At 46.8% G+C, this 17,051-nt stretch overlaps 1 protein-coding gene across 1 annotated transcript in view; it reads right to left on the bottom strand.

The window, feature by feature from the left end:
• Nucleotides 1-8,212, bottom strand: part of LOC139918904 (R3H domain-containing protein 1-like) — a 31,746-nt gene extending 23,534 nt beyond the window's left edge. Inside the window, exons 1-5 of the mRNA XM_071908438.2 lie at nt 8,057-8,212; nt 4,208-4,225; nt 3,520-3,609; nt 618-744; nt 137-215 (exon numbers count right to left, since the gene is read on the bottom strand). Of these exons, the coding sequence (XP_071764539.2) occupies nt 137-215; nt 618-744; nt 3,520-3,609; nt 4,208-4,225; nt 8,057-8,212 (470 nt within the window). The remainder of the gene's footprint in view (nt 1-136; nt 216-617; nt 745-3,519; nt 3,610-4,207; nt 4,226-8,056) is intronic.
• Nucleotides 8,213-17,051: the final 8,839 nt, after the last annotated feature.

Genomic DNA, 17,051 nt, shown 5'->3' with positions numbered 1-17,051 from the left:
ATGTTGGCCTGGTACTTATCAAGCATTTCAGAGCAGGGTTACTGATTTATGATGTGTTTATCTTTCAGGCCATGAGGAAGAAGATCATTAATGGTGAGTGATCATGTATCATCATAGGCTTGTATACAGAACATACCTGGGGTTGCTCTTCAACGTGTTGACCAGGAACTCATGGAGATCTATGCCAGTTGAGTCTGTGTAGTCTTGGCTGGAATCTAACCGAGAGAGAGATAGAAGTCGTATTGTTTATCTTCTAAAGAAAGCTGGGGCGCTACTGGATACATTTCAGTTCAGCCGCTGCGACTGCGATGACAAATCTGTTCGATTAATGTTACTCTCTCCAGCTCTTCATAAAGGCAAGTGCCTCTACATCCCTCAAAAAATCGGATCAAATTCAAATAAAAATGATTCTCAGAGTACATTTTATGCTGGGCTGTCACGATCCACTTTACACAGACATTGAGGAAAAAATAAAGAAAGCGGGCAAAGGCGTTCAAGTACAAATCACAAAATCCCACGGGAGAAAACAAAAAGAACCGGTACAGGTGTTGAAACTCGGAGGCTGAGACGAATTAATCACATTTCAAAAGGCGGGCGAGAACTCCCGGCGCGCTCACCTCTAGACAGCATTTTTCTCGGCGTTTTCTCCGGCTTGTCCGCCTTGTCGCCGCCGCCGTCCTCCTTCTCACCTTGGTCCTGCGCGGATCGCTCCTCCTTTTCGAAGGGCTGGAGAGGGAATCCATCCTGTGCGGAGGGGAAAAAATGACAAGGATTGAGAATCAGGAGGTACGGGCCGCTTCCACTGGTTACCGCACGCAAGTTCAATCGAGCTCGGTGTCAGCGTTTTAAAAAGGGCTTCGTACGCACTGGGTGACCTAGGTCTGTTATGAATGACAAAGACGCATCAGGCATTAATTTCGAAAGGCGGCATTAAGTATGAGGCATTTAATTCTCTATGATCTCGCCTGAGGTTCTAGGTTAATTAGAGAATAACATGGGCAAACAAGGCCACTGTAAGAGACTCTTAATAAAACGCTCCTGATTTATCATTGAAAAACGTTTCATCTCCGACGAGCCTTGCCAATAATAATGCGCCCGCGTCCGTGAATTCCAAATTGCTATGGCAATTAATCTGCCAGATTAGCTTGTTTTTATTAAGCACCTGAATAATACATGAATTTGAGCCCAAAATTAAACAACGCAGCACATTTCGTTCCTTAAAATTAAACAGAACGAGGAGTTACTTCTAATCCCCCCCCTCCGACTGCAAAGATTCTTTAAAAATCGACCGTGCTGCAGTCTGGCTGGAAGACGGGTCTGGCGTTTTTTTGGGAGATCTATTAAAAATGGCCTTGGTCTACCCCAGTCGTGCTCTTCTTGCCTTAGTCTGTCTGAGCTTCACACACACTCACACACACACACACGCACACATCTCGGAGCAGTATCTGATTTGCTTTTCAGGCAGTCTACAAAGGCTGAAAGGAGAGCTGAATAGAGACGAGGCGTTGCCAGAGCAGCATAAGTGGATTAAACACAACTCTGGAAAGCTAACATCAGAGAGTCTGTGTGTGTATCTGTGTGTGTGTGTGTGTGTGAGTCTGAAAAAGTGGGTGAATGAGTGAGAGACGAGGGAGTCAGAGTGGCAGGGTGACCCAGTGGCTGAAGACCATCCCATAACCAAAAGGTCACAGGTAGCAAGATACTGCACCCTTCACTTCGCCCTCATTTTAAAACGCTCCGAATAAAAAGCGCCCGCTGAATGCCTAAAATGTAAATGCGAAACGTGACTGACTAATTTGACTGAGTGGGATTGAGTGAAAGCAAAAATGAGTGTAAGTTTGTGTGTGTGTTGCAGAGCTGTTGTATAAGTGACAGTGAGTTTTGTGTGTGTGTGTGTGTGTGTGTGTGCCAAAGCAGAGGATTTGCTGGCAAGAAGCGCCGATGTTTTCTACTTAATGCCACCCTCCGCATCACATGGCTGATGTGCAGCTGTTGCGAGCTGCCACCTCATTTGTTTCCTGACATTCATTTACCTCGAGAAGAAGGAGAAATTATGAAGAAAATGATGGTCTCTCGAATATTTAATTAACGCGCTGTCAGTCTAAGACAAGGACTGCAGCCTGTATTCGGAGGCCCTTAACAACAGGGAAAGTGACAGCTACGCACGCAGTATAAAGGAGAGATGTTTTCGCTGGGTGCTGGGAAGGGGTGGACAGCCCGCTCTGCTTTGAGAAGAATCGCTGATAGACGCATATGGTCCGTCTGCGTGCTTATGGGTTACAGCTGGTGACACTACCAGTCTCTCTCCGTCTGTTAGCATAACAAAATTCTTGATTCTTACCATTACACATCAGGACAGGCTAGCAAAACGGATGTTTAGATTTCGCCGATAATGTAAAAGCATGCGGTTTGGATGGGAATCTATAGGCTTGGCGCTCAATGTGTATTCCGCTAATGTGTTTTTTTTCTTGTTTCTTTGTTTATCGCTTTACCTCGCCCCTCTAGGCTAGTTCGCCGCAGAGCTCCGCACAGAGAAGTCTCGACTCCGGGCCCAATAACAGTAGCCAGGGAAATATCAGGAGTATTCAATTAGAGCGCTCCACGGCTCTCTGTAGCTGACGTGCGGAAATTGTAATTTCCCCGACATGATTGATGGCGGTAATACAAGACGTCGTGTGAGTGCAGACGATGCGAGACTGTTGTGGGAATAACACCGCCCTCTGGTTATGGGCTCGGTGCTGACTGGCTGAAAGGCCTGGAACAGACATACCTGCGTGTGTGTGTGTGTGTGTGTGTGTGTGTGTTTGCACGTGAGCCAGGAGCGGTGCAGAGTGGCATGTAATAGAAAAAGTTTCATCACAGGGGGGCTTTGCCTGAAGACAGAGTGTAAAGGAAGAGTTGATTTAGCTAACTAAGAGCTGCTTGCTGTAGGAGCGCTATACTTTCTCTTTTGATGATGTGATGCTTTCATCAGCCCGCCGCAGCCAGGTATTTAATCAAGCCTGTCAGAGCAAGGCCGCTGATCCGGGATCAGAGGTCTGCCCGGCTCGACTGGGATGAAGAACCGATCGCAGGTCAGTGCGCCGCTGCTGTGGACTTTGGCCTGTAGCCCAGTGAATCAGGCTGTGGTGTCAGAGCACCACCTTGGTCAGATGGGGCCTGGTGAGATGACAATAGGGGACTATACATACACATGGAGAGGAAGGGCTGAGTGGAAAAACACACTTACAGGACACATATTAGGCACTTCGCTCATAGCCCATCCAAACTATTAGGGATGGGATGATATATCGAAAATCAATGTATCACAATACAAAAATGTGACAGTATCGTGGGTCAGAAAAATGAATCGCGATATTAGCTACATTTTATTTTGCTGTAGTAATCACAAATGAGACGGCTTGACCATCACAATTTCACAAGCTCTCCATCGATATTATGAATCGTGAACCCCATATTGCGTATCGAATCGTACCGTGACATAAGCTAGTTTGTGTGTATCTATGAGGAGGGTTTTACCTGAGGTGCTGCTGGCGGCTCAGGAATAGTGGGAGGAAGGGACTCTTCACACACTGCCAGGCTCCGCACAAGCTTTAGCTTGGCATTGGACTGGGGGGAGGGGGGGCAGGGAGGTGGGCACAGTTAAAACTACACAACTACACATTCCTACCAGCTTCATCCACATCATCACACACGGCGACAAGCCCCGAAAGAAAGCCAAAGTAAAGCAAAACAGCCAGCAAGCGCAATCACATCTCGCAAGCAAATCATACAATTGACATGATTCACATTTTAGCCGACAGTCTTATCCAGAGTGACCAAGCCTTTCAATTCTAAGGTGACTGTGGACCATTTTAAATAACAAATGGACTAGGCTTCTATCACATAGGCCTAGGGCTTGTCATGTTTTCCCTACTGAACATCAACATGTCCATTTCAAACTATATATCTATTCACACCAGGCCTCTAAGATCATTTACATAATGGCAATATTTCACGTTAATATATATTCACAAGTGTGGTAATTAAGTTGTTTTTCCCTATATATGTAAACTGAAGCATTGTCTGCAGCAATATAGTGAGACAGCATGCTTAGGGCGGACCGATTTCTTAACCGCAAACTAAAACACAAGCTCCAACTCAATCCAAATACACATCAAACAGATTGTAACATCCCTGCACAACATGCATGTCAAGCGTACAATACCTTAGAGTGCTTCACAGGCTGTCCACAGGTTGGGGAGGGGTGCAGGAAAGGGTGTGTCGAAAAATCAAACAAACCACAGAAGACGGGGTGGGAAAAAAAAGAAAAGAAAAAGAGGATTGTTACTTTAAAAGTCTGGAGAAGGTTGAATTAAATATGACTGGCCTATATTTCGTACATGCCTGCCCTAGAGCTTGGGCAATTCAGAACAATTCATACTAAAAACGGCAAAGAAATGCACATAACAACCCATAATGCCCTCGTTCTTTGCTCAATAGACGAAATCCCTGTGAACTGTGCTCCTACGCTGAAAAATTCAGCAGCACAGAACAGAAATTTAGCAGCGTGAATTGTGAAAATAATTGATTTTGATTAATTCCCTTCTCTACCTCAAATCTCAAGCTGAACACACTCTGTTTTCTGGGAACACGAATTCTGTTTTTTTTTTTCCGGAGCATATGCTACCTACGCGGTTGCACTGTGGCACCCTGTCCTCTCACAGACAGAGAGAGAGAGACACACACACACACACACACACACACACACACACACACACACACACACACACACACACACACACACACACACACACACACACACTTCAGAAAACAAAAGCCAGACGTTGGGGCTGACAGGGATTCGGGTCAGTTTTATGCGCGGCTCCCAGCTCCATTTAGCTGTCATGTGAATCAGACCCAGGCGCTGAGGTGGGACGCGCAAAAGCAGAGGGGAAACTGGCCGCCCCGACAGTGTGCGAGACAGCTCGGTGCCTCTGCGCTTCACGCACTAGTGGCTGTGTTTGTGTGTGTGTGTGTGTGCATATAAACAGAAGGTCTCTCAGTAGCACGCATAGAGGAGTGAGAGGAGGAGGGGGAAGGATTGGGAGGAGGGGGGGGGGAGCCATTTCAGTCCAAACTGTAACAGAGCCCAGTCCTCTGCTTCCTAATCCCAACATGCATGCACACACACACACACCTCCGTCCTTCCCACCTGTCCTCTAAAAATCAAAGGACAACCCCCCCGCTCCCTCATTGAGCCAGAGGGGCCAGAGAACACCAATAAAAAATTGAAACGGGACTGCTGCTCGCCCATCTCCGGCGCCCGCGACCCGCCCCACCCCTCCCCTCCCCTCCCCTCCCCTCCCCTCCCCTCCCTGCATCAGGTAATATGGATGTGGAGGAGGAGTGGGTGGGGGGGGGGGGGGGGGGGACCGCGAGCGCACCACTAGACCAGCTAATTGAGCGGCGCAGGGCCCCGGTGGGGAATGAACAATGCCGGCAGGAGATAAAGGAATGGGAAAGAGGGGGGGAGAAAAAAAAAGAAAAAAAAAAAAAAGGGAAAAGGGCTGAAGTCAGCAGAAGCGGTGCGGCCACCAGCCACCTGTCCTGCCGCAGAGGACGGAGCCGGAGAGCTGGAGGCAGATGGTGGCAAAGTCACCCAGTCTTTCCCCCCCCCACCCCTCCCCTCCATTCCACTCCACCTCCCCATCCTCTGTCGCAACGCTTTCCTCCCTCCCCCGTCCCCTTCCATCTCTCCTACAATTTACATTTCAGCCATTTAACTGGTGCCCTTATCCAGAACGACAGCAGAATAAGCTTCAATTCCTGTACCGCCGAAAAAATTACAAGCGGCCAAAAATAAGGAGCGGAAAAGGTCAGGGGCTTTAGCACCGTCAGCATATCTTGGCATTCCTGCGACCATAGAATAATTACGCGAGGGTGAGAGTGCGAGTGCTGGGAGAAGACATAGAATAAGAGCGAAGGGGAAAGATACCCTACGAATGCGCGCACAGTTGATGGATGGAGGTAAACTGAACAACGCGGGCGCAACTTTGCTTTAGGCGGCGTCAAGTGAGGCGAAGAGGCATTTGCTGGAGTTGAAATTGAGAAGAAGTCAAGAACATTTTTCACCAAAACCCCCAATAAAGTAGGGTTAGGTTTGGTTTGTGTTGGAATGAACACAGCGGTGTCGTCGGCGTACCTTGACATTATTCACGCTTTTCATGCCGATCAGGTGCCTGGAAAGTCCAGCATGGTAGTGGCGCTGTAGGGAAATTCAGCTCTGAACAAGAAAAAAAACAAGAAAACGCCAGAATTGTCCAGTGGTTCCAGTTCTTCTTTGATTGGTCAATCCTGGACGGAAGCGCGTTGGCGTAACTGAACGTTCTTTCAAATTTCAGGTGGTATGGGACCCAAACATTGCCAAAGCACCCAGTTTCCACATGAAGCATGAACCAGCATTAGAAGGGATCTTTTAGAGAGCAAGTAGAGACTGGAAATCATTCTCCCCCTTCCCTCTTTTGCTTCTCTCTCTCCCCCCTCCCCCCCCCCCTTACCTCTGCCCTACCTCCCGCTCTCTTTCCTTCACTGCTCTATACCTTCGTCCCTCTTGTTCTTTCTGCTTCCGTCTCTCCTCTCCTTGATCCCTCCATCTTATGTCTCTCCTGCTCTGAACTCGTCTCTCCCTCCCTCCCTCTTCTTCCCGTGTCCTCTCCTGTCTCTGCTGCAGCTCCCCCATGCTGGTCTCATTCTGTTCCTCAGGGTAACATAGACACAGGAAGTTGGTAGATAAGCCAGGATTTGAGCTCCAGATTATCTGCCTGCCTGACTCCCTCTCCCTCTCTCCCTCTCTCTCTCCCTGGCTCCATCCACAAGGCCAGATTGGCCTGAATCCTATTTTTAGGCTGCGGCCAAAGGGACAATCCTTTTCCTTTCCTCAATTTTCTTTTCCTTGACCGCACTTGAAGTGACATTTCACACAGGTAGACCATTTTCGCTTTTTTAGTGCACAATACCTCAGTCAGCACATACCAGTCAGCACCACTTTCTTCTTCTTACTTAAAAGCCTAGTTTAACGATTCTGCACAGTCCGATGGCGCATTTGGAGTGGTGACATATTGACTTAGGCCTAATTAATTAGCAGTGTATTTGAAAGTGATCTCAGCTCTCTGAATCCTCAGTGGATCAGCTGCTTTAATCTCCTCTATGGAGAATATAGTAATGTTCCGCTACCTGTCTGTGATGCAAAATGATCTTTACCACACTCACTGACTGACATGAATTTAACTGTCGTTCTGGCAACTGTGCCATGGTAAAAACCATACTACTAACACTTGGACAAACAGCGAAAAGTAGATCCACACAATATTATTTCAGTCTGTACGGATTATACTTTTCAGGAATAATTTTGCCTGCCGAAGCAGTGGGGAAGCATCTTGAATGCCGGGGGTGACAGCCGATCCCCAGGGCACCTGATGTTTGACGCTGACTGTTCCTGAACTGCCTTGCATGGAAAAAAAATGCAAAATGTTGGGGAGACATCAAGCGACCTCAGCTCACCCTGGGTCTCACTGATTATGAGCAGGGTTGAGGAACAGTTCAAAGGAAACTGAAACCGTTTTTCCTTCTTCTGTTGCGGAATGAACCAGGACGAACAAAGGTGTTCAATCATGCTACCCATACTATATGTTATTATATGTTCAATAAAAAAGTATTTTAACAAATGATAATACTAATAATTTTATGATATCCTTCTGCCGAGCAGTATGGTTCTAGTATTGGAGAATGGAGACTTCCGGCTAACAGTTATATTATTGGAATGCATTCAAAGGTGTATGTTGGGTATTTTACAATGGCTTCCAACATGACTCAGCCAATCAGAACTGAGGACCAGGACTATCCGTTTCACAGTGGTTCTTATAGTTAATGTCAAAATAATTTAGAAGCAACGTTCTATCATTACTAAGTGAAGTGCCATTTTGATTGATATTCTGAATTGATTGAACTGAAAGCTGACTGACCCCCAACCCTGAAAACAAGGTTGTAATAAAAGTCTATGCTATGCAGTCTTTACCTCAATGTCCTTCTTATTGTCGCTGAGTTCATCTCTGTCGGTTGGGCTCTGCTCAGAAACCTCAGACTTGGTGGCGTTGTCTTTTGGAGACGACACCGTGTCGGCAGCCTCAGAAACCTTCATCGTTTCTATGTTAACCGTATCGGACATTCTCATCGCAAAGTCTTACTGGGAGATGCTGGCAAATGCCGAGAACCTGGAAGACAAGAATCAATCCGTAAGGATCATTTTCTTCGAGAAATGAAAAAGGAAATAAAGACATGCACTTGGGTAAACAGTCAAAAAACAACTCCCTGTGGAAGAGAGACACATTTAACCATTGTATCATAGCTATTACATCACAGCCTACCAGACAAGGCCACAGTCAAGAAACATGACGATGCAAGAGTGAGACAGATTCCCCAGTATTTCTATTTGTAGATACATAAAGACGCATCATTCAGAAAAGGACTTGAGTCTTCATCCATTCACTTTAGATCTATGTCTGAGGGTTTAGCCTTCATGGTAGCCCTTTTGCATATAAAAATCATTACCTGAAGACATACAATCTCTAAAATATAGACTATGAATCAGTGGTTCTCAATCCTGGTACTCAGGATCCAGAGTGGTTTTCTATCCTACAAGGTGGTTAATTGCATTCCCCTGGTGTCCCAGGTCTAAATCAGTTCCTATTAGCCAGAGAGAATTAAAACCAGCAGTATCGGGGTCTTGAGGACCAGCCTCGGCAACCACTGTAAAATATAGAGTCTACAAAAGTAACGATAATTTTATCAAACAATAATGATAAAAAGTGGCAAATTTGCTGTCATTTTTTGCTCTCAATCAGTTTATAAGAGTAGGTGCCCTTATTTCCAGATGACTTCATTTTGGAACAAAGCTTCTCATATACTGTATAGGCTACATAAAAGGAGAATAAATAAGAAATAAAAACATTTTCCCGTGACCATGGGCTCAATTCAGACCTTGCCTCAAGTGCTACAATATGCAACCTGCAAAAATGTGCACTTAAGGAGATGAATATGTAAATATATACCTTCATATTACGATTGTCTAATTTGATGACTTTCTACAACCATTTCTAAGCCATCAAGATGTGCGCTGAGTTCTTAAAAGGATATACAGTATAGGCCAGACACTGATGCGCAAAAATGCATGAAGGACAGATTTCATTATGCTGCAGACTTTGCAGACATATGTACCATGGACTGTGCAGCATCAGGGGTGCCAAGCACACAAAACAATTACATTAAAGACAACAGTCCATGAACATTAAATTGGTATGTCATGCAGACATGACCATAACTGTTTACGCAGTTTCAGTTCGATGAGCAATGTACCTGGAGAGTGGTTTGTCAGTGAGTTGAGTAGAAGGCAGTTGTCAAGGAACTCATCCTTTGATATAAAACTTCTTTTCGATATTAAGAAATCAGTGATTTTTATAGGCAAAAATGTGGAACAGCCTAAATCATTTTAGATTTTGTAATGCATATTTTATTGTTTTTTATCCAATTAATGTCCCGAGGGCAAGTTTCCAATTCAATCTTTGTGTGCAGTCGTCCAAAGCGCTGAATTACAGGCGCTGCGGTACATAAAGGCAGCGCCTCAGCAGAAAGACATGAAAAAGCGACGAGCCCATGTCCCGGTTTCCTGCCATACCAACGGGAAGGACAAAGACGCTGAAGTTTGAAATAAACCTGTGCGCCAGCGAAAGCACACCCAAAAGTCCTGAATGGGAACGGCTCAAACGCGCAGATCTCGAGCCGCAGAAGACCCGGAACTTGGGTAATTTAATGGCGTCCATTTCAGAACGAGACAACTGCACATTGATCCAGGAAGATGAGCTTTACGCCCATGGTCCATTGCAGGAAGAATTTGTGTAATGCCATGACCTCCCTATGTTGAAGTCATGGTGCGAGTTCATCCCGCTGATATGCCCTAATTACGCAGTCGGGCCCCATGCGGTGAAACACGCTCACACACACACACACACACACACGAGAAGGGAGGGCAGACATCTGGTACATGAGAGCTATGATTAATAGGTTAATTAGAGATGGGCTCATCAGATTCACTTTGCACATCAAAAAACTGGATACACACATGACAACACTTATGGTGCTCTGTGTGCGAGTGTGTATGCGACTCTGTGTGTGTATGTGTTCCAGTCTTTGACGTCGCCTCGGCCTATTTGCCCAGCAGTGATCAGAGCCATTTCCCTATCTGATCGCCGAGTAGCGAGCCGACTGGCTGGAACTCGATTGTTTATCTCTGTCCCAAAAGAGCTGAGGCAGCGAGCGGGCGCCGCTCTCTGAAAAAAAAAAAGGTGGCATCCAATTCCTCTCTGTCAGAGTAATTGACTTCCACTGAGGTCCGCCGCTCTCCTGAGCTCTTCTGCCAGGCAAATGGGCCGCTAACCTCGCGGCGCGCGCGGCTAAGCGGTTAGCTAGCGTTTAGCCGGGCACCGGAGAGTCAAATGTTGAATTTCAATGACCTGTCAGCGTCTCGGCGAAAAGCGACGCTGGCGGCTGCTTTACATTATTTTTACATTCTGCGGGAAAAACAGTTTAATACTCCAGAGTCCCGCGCACGCCTTTGAATATTTAGTGTCTGCGGCTGACATTTTGATGACTGAAGTCTCTCGAGTCACGCCGTTTAAGATTTGGAATATTGGACAGATATTTTGAGAAGCCGGGCTTGTGATGGAGAGCCATTTTATCCCTCGCCGAATCATTCATTCTTCCCAAAGCGCGTTTTATCACGGGACTTCGGCGCCGGGCTAAATTTGGCCTCGCACTTTGACGCGGATGAATTTCACCGTCTCGTCTCTCTTGGCTGAAGTGCGAGCGACTGTGTGCCTCTTCAGAATCCCTGATGTTTTGACTGCATAAGTAATGCGGATCATCATTTTGTCCATAGTGTTAACTTATGGAAATGCTTGAGGGGGGGAAAAACAAAATAATAATAAGATCATGCAAGTCTATGAAAAAGAAAGACTTCCTTCCTAAGACCCCATCCTATTCACATTACCTACTCACATTATTTCTGATGCATTACACACCAAGGAAAGGCAAACGTCCATATCTAAGTTAGTGTGCATCTATGACATCAAAATGTTCTTCCTTCCTGGTTTTTTGATGTTGTGTTTCTAAAGGTGTGAACAGTCTGGTTTCCACTACAGTTGGACTAAAAACATCTAATGCAATGAATGTGTGAGCCAAGTTGTACAATACATCCTGCTGTATTGTAAAGTGTTAAGTGACCCATTTGTCAGATTCCCTGATATTCCCTGATTTCCCCAGAGAAGTTATCAAATTCCCTGACTTTCCCTGTCTGGAATACAGCTCTCAAAAATCCATTATGGAACCCTGTGGCAAATTAAGTTCACCCCCCCCCCCCCTCCCTCCCCCCCTCAAACCTACTTGGTGCCGTTCAGCCGGTGGTGCTTGGATACGGCCGGTGATGACGATGTGGCTCAGCACTGCCGTTGCCGTCCAGGACTTGGTCTTTTCCCATGTCTGCTTCAGCCGCTCAGAACGGCAACCGGGGCCTCCGACGCCCTCATGGCCCTCGCTGACCTGCCGCCGAGAAAAGCGGAGGGTTAGGTGGGTGGGGTGGGGGGGGTCAGGGGTGAGGGGGTCAAAGGTCAGGGGAGGGGAGGGACTGACACCGAGGCCACATGGACTGACAGTATTCAGGATGTCAGCGACTTTAAAATATGTGTGCGGGTGTCACAGCAAAAAAAAAGTGTGCAGTAGAGTAAGAGTGTGGCTTGGAGAAAGAGACAATGTGTGTGTGTGTGTGTGTGTGTGTGTGTATTTCTGGGCCTACGCGTGCCTATGCGCCATAAATAATGGATGAGCGCAGAGATGGGAGTGTGGTGGAGGCAGCAGGAGAAGGCACCCCTGCCAACCTCGTAAAAACCAGGCATTAGGAATTCAGAGAGCGGCGAGGGGAGATAGCATATTCGCTGCTGAAAATCCTCCGACATTTGGTGGCACATAAATTTCCAATCGTCTAGCGCACAATCGCTATTTTCCGCCCGACTCCTCTCCAGCCGAGCTAGCGGGCAGCGGCGGTCGGGCCGGGGCAGATATCTGAGGAACCCGGCGGCGACAGAGCTGCGCAGTATTGACACGATATCGGAGAAAAATGAATTTGTCTTTTGCAATATGAACCGTGATAAACGTTAACACAGCTTTTTCTACATTGTCTCTTTTTCATCACTAGGCAAATACTGCAAAAATAGAAGCTAATGCTAATAAGTGCAAACAACTTTCGCCGATTTCAAAATTGCAATAGTCAAATATTGAGACTTCAGGATTTTTTCCAGATTAATTGTGCAGACTTAAATGATTTCACTTTTTTTAGAAGTGCAATAAGCAAGAATCTTTTCTGTCCCATAGCACAAAATGATCAGAATATATCAGAGGGGGTTTGATAGGGTTGTCAATCAAGTAGCCAGTTTACTCATCTCTATTGTGAAAATGTGACTTTATCATTTCTGTCCATTACAGGCCACCGTAAACTGTGGCACCTCTCTTGAGAAACCTGTCGATGACATTGCAGTTCCTACTGGTCGCCAGTAGAGGTCGATAAAAGTCCAATTATTCCATGCCTCTTTAACTTTATTAATACAGAAAAGGTATGCTAGGCACGCACGCTCTCTTTCAGCAAAGCAATAACTGCCATATAGCTGACCCCTTGCCCGGGGTTTCTCATCGTCTCCCGGCGTTTCTCCCGGCTGCTCCCCTCCTCCCTTCTAATCTCCCTCTCAGCGAGCGGGCAGGGCGCCACGCTGACTCTGGCACCCAACGGTGCCAAGGCCTGGCCGCCGCTCCCGCCGCGGTCTTGGTGCGCGCCGCGTGCCAGCCAAAAAGGTCAAGTGGAATCCCTGCTCGCTTTATAATCTGCCTTCTCATGACACCTCGGTCCGCTGCCAGAGCCACAGACTGAGACGCCGGGGCGGGAGGGACGGGCCTCTGTCCGTCAGCATATGCCTTTTAACAGTCGGCCATTTGGTGGACGGTTTTATCCAAAGCGCCTTGCAATGCCATGAGTGCATACTTCATTTTTTATTGCTTTATCATTTTAAGTGGGTGGTTCTATTAAGTGAACACCTAACCCAGCCACACCCTAACTATTGAGCCTTATTTAGTGGTCCTGGTCAGTTTTGTGTCTTAAACTGTATTCTTACATTATCTGATGCCTTAAGGAAAAGGCAAATTCCCATTCCTTCTAGCATTATTGGAGTTTTGAAGCTTGAAACTTGTTGGCTTTCTATTATTGACTTACTAACTGACGTATTGGCATATTCGCTAATTAACTAGAAAGACATCCGACTCAGCCTATAGCTTTTCCAAGGTTTGAAAAAACCTGACAATGACAATAGCAATCTGCATGAGTGAGAAGGGCCCAGGACAAGACAGGAGCCATTGATTAATGTTAATGTCATTAACATACACCTAGTGAACATATAGAGCTTATGGCCTGCTCATCTGTTATGTTGGCCACCTCTAACAGAATCACCCTCTGCCCTCTCTCATAGCTTCCTCCTCTACTTGCTCCAAGATGCTCTTATCTTGAAGTAAGAGAAAAAATCCCTTCTCCTTTGCTCCTTGGCTCTTATCTCTTTTTAATGTACCTAACACTTTGTTACATGGTCATTCTGGGGTCACAGGAGTATTATCAGGGTGTTGCGGCTCTAACCTTTGCCCTCCCTCCTATTAGTCGCTGGCAGCGGTGCTGATCTAGGCGCTGAAGCTTATTCTGTCGTACTCGCTGTAAGTCACTGTGGATAAGAGTGCCCAGCTAAATGGCTGAAATGTAAAATGTAGAGCTCGCTGGGTGATTCAGCGCCAGTCCTGCAGCTATCACACACACACACACGCACACGTGCACACACGCAGAGTGTAAAAGTTGCTCTGACAGCGGTGTGGCCAAGCCAGGCCGCAAGCGCTCCGGGTTTTTATGACTCGCGCTGCTGGGAGGACAGCACAGCCGCTGCCTGGCTGGCTGGCTGCAGGACTTCACGCTGAGCCTGTGTGTGAGCCTGTGTGTGTGTGTGTGTGTATGCTGCCAGAGACAGACAGGTGATCTTATGCATGTTAATGGGACACGTAAACAATACACACGCAAAAAAAATGGTCTTGTCAAACGCACACACACCGCCCATCGCCATTAAGCAGCGTATAACAGCACCTAGCCCCACCCCTGACGCCACAAAACACACACACACACTCACACACACACAGCAGTGAGGTTGTGGAGATGTGCGTCCTCCAGTGTTGTGCTGTGGCTGACAGGGAGTGGTTCATTGGTATTACAGAGGAGTCGCAGAGCGCAGCAACCTTAAAGAGGCTCCCTCAGGCATCGTTCACTGTCACACCGCCCCTTCACACCACCTTTATCGCCATGCCCGACGGCATATCAGCAGCAACACACACACACACACACACACAGCGCACAGACGCATCGAACCTGCACACAGCAAGCACACAAATGCATGTATGTGCTAAACATGCAGATATGCACATAGGGCTGCACAATTAATCGTGTGCATTTGCAAATTATAGTGTCGAATACTGGCAATATGGAAACATTTCATTTCATTTAGTATAGCTGAAAATAACTAAGGTGTTAATGAAAGATCTGATTGTTCCCAAAATCATCAAGACTAAGAATTGGGATAATCGAGCAGCCGTACAATTAAAACACACACACTCTCCCGTGCGGTGGCTTGGCGGACGGAGCCGCCTCTGCACATATACCCTTGGTGGAAATTAATTCTCAAAAAAACCCACAGCGAGGTCAAAAGGGCGGCCGTCAACTGAGCGGCGCTAATCACACGGCGGGCTCTTAGCGGACTTGCTCTCACAGACAATTATGTTCGATGGCGAGCTAATGAGAAATTTCTCAATCACTGTAAAGCGCACAAGAGCCCATTGGCGGTGGCCCACGCACACGGGGATGAACGAGGAAGCGCACTCGAATAGACTCACTTACTTTCTTCCTCCCTCACACACACACACACACACACACCTCCTTCCAAAGGCTGACCTTTCCCTCCCACACCTCCGCTCTGTTCTGTTCTGCTCAGCTTTGCGTGGATCAGGGCTCTTGTCTGGGCTGTAACCAGCTCAACCGGAGGTGAAGAACCCCCCCCCGTCCCTCTCTCTCTCTCCTACTCCATCCTCAGTGCAGAATGGAGCAGATGAGTCTAACACAGGCAGAAAAGAAAAAGCCCATCACCATCAGACGCTTCTATGTGATCAAGAGGAGAAGACGCTGATGATTTCCGAGCGTCTGAGCGGAAAAGTGGTAGCATCCCCCTGGACGCCGTCTCACATTGCACATTAAAAGAATATTTCACGCTTTATTGGCGGCGATGAGCTTTCTGCCAGCGTCACATAAACACGGCAACAGTGGAGAGCGGCTCTGTGGCAGGACTGCGAGCGGCGCATCGCAGCCGGGATATTGTCTGAGGAGATGTGGAATACTAAACAGTAGCTCTACTCAGTGGAGCGTTGGGAGACAAAAGGGAAAGCTCAGACACAAACAGAAAAGGTGATGCCATGTCTGTGGGCTACACCGGGATGTGATGGTGATCGACAAAGAAAAAAAAAAAAAAAGAGCTTTGCTTCTTCGTGGATTTGCAAAACTGTACATTTCAACCACAGGAAAAACAAAAAATAGTTTGAAACAATTTATGGTTACGCAATTAATTACCGACTGCCATACAAATAGACAAAAAGCCAGATTCAGTAGAGTGCAAGACTTGCAGACAGGCACACTGGCTAATAAAATCAGGCATCAAATAAATAGTTAATTAGGTTACTGCTGCCGGTTCAGACTCATGGCACTGCGATAAAATTGATTTCAGTGTTTTGCTTAACTGAGTAACTAATCTCCCATTTTCAAGCCATTTCTGCTAATTGCAAAGCAAGGGAAGCACTGACAGGGGAACTATATAATTGGACCAGAAGCGATTAGCGCAAAGCCTATGATATTATACCACTTTCATACACCGCTTGCCTCAATTTCAGGGCGACTGAGGCAGAGTCGGTTTAAGGAACTGCCTGTAATAGCTCGGATTGAATTAACAGAAAAAACATAAACAGGCACAAATGAGCCTCTAATTGCGCTGCTCGCTCTGCCTCCAGGTCGCATAAGCGCGGCACGGTACAGCAGAGACGCAGCCAGCCAGCATTAATAAATTAAATCCACAGCAGAGCATGTAGGTAATCCATTACCCATCCCAGAGGAGAGCTTCCGGGGAATATCAATCTAGGCAATTAGAAGGTAAACAATAAACACAGAAAAACTAAACACGCAAGTCTAGCAGCTCTAATCTATGGAGCCTTGTGAGAGAACAATATCTTACAGACAGCCAGAGTCATTAAAAGTCCATTTGCAGAAAACACCTGCAGAACAAACAGGGAAAACGGGGGAGTCGGAGGATGAGCTTGGCTGGAGAACAATGCAGAGAGGAGAAGCCTCTTACTGGCTTATCTTGGTTAATTATCCTAGTGATGAAAAGCAGAGCCAGCACTGGTTACTAGCTGGGCGATACGGCACTCTGGCTCACCTCACACAGCAACACAGCCTTGACAGTAGACTGAATTGGATGTTGCGCTCAGTTTAACAAGCCAAAGAAGACGACAGTATACTCGCTTGCCATGCAGTAATATAAGCAGGAGAAAAGCGGACGTCTGTGTCAACAGATTTTCTCATGGCATTACGTCTTGGTTGTCAAACAGTGTGGAATAGAACAGGCGTTCAGCCTTATGTGGCAATAAACAGCCAACCACAGGAAAATCAATAGCATCAAAGGAACATGACAAATATTAACTGGACAGAAAAAGTCTGTGAAGCGGACTAAGTAAAAGTACAAGAAACAAAGACAAGAAGCCAGGTAAAAGGAGAATTCAGCAGAGGCGTTCCTGACTGCGCTCGCCGACAAAGTGGCTGGAGGCTGCGGCACCTACCTGCCTGGCGC

This window comes from Centroberyx gerrardi, chromosome 21 (assembly GCF_048128805.1).
Source record: "Centroberyx gerrardi isolate f3 chromosome 21, fCenGer3.hap1.cur.20231027, whole genome shotgun sequence".
In the NCBI taxonomy this organism is placed as follows: domain Eukaryota; kingdom Metazoa; phylum Chordata; class Actinopteri; order Beryciformes; family Berycidae; genus Centroberyx; species Centroberyx gerrardi.
Note: the sequence above shows the minus strand (reverse complement) of the source record. Positions and strands in the feature narration are given on the sequence as shown.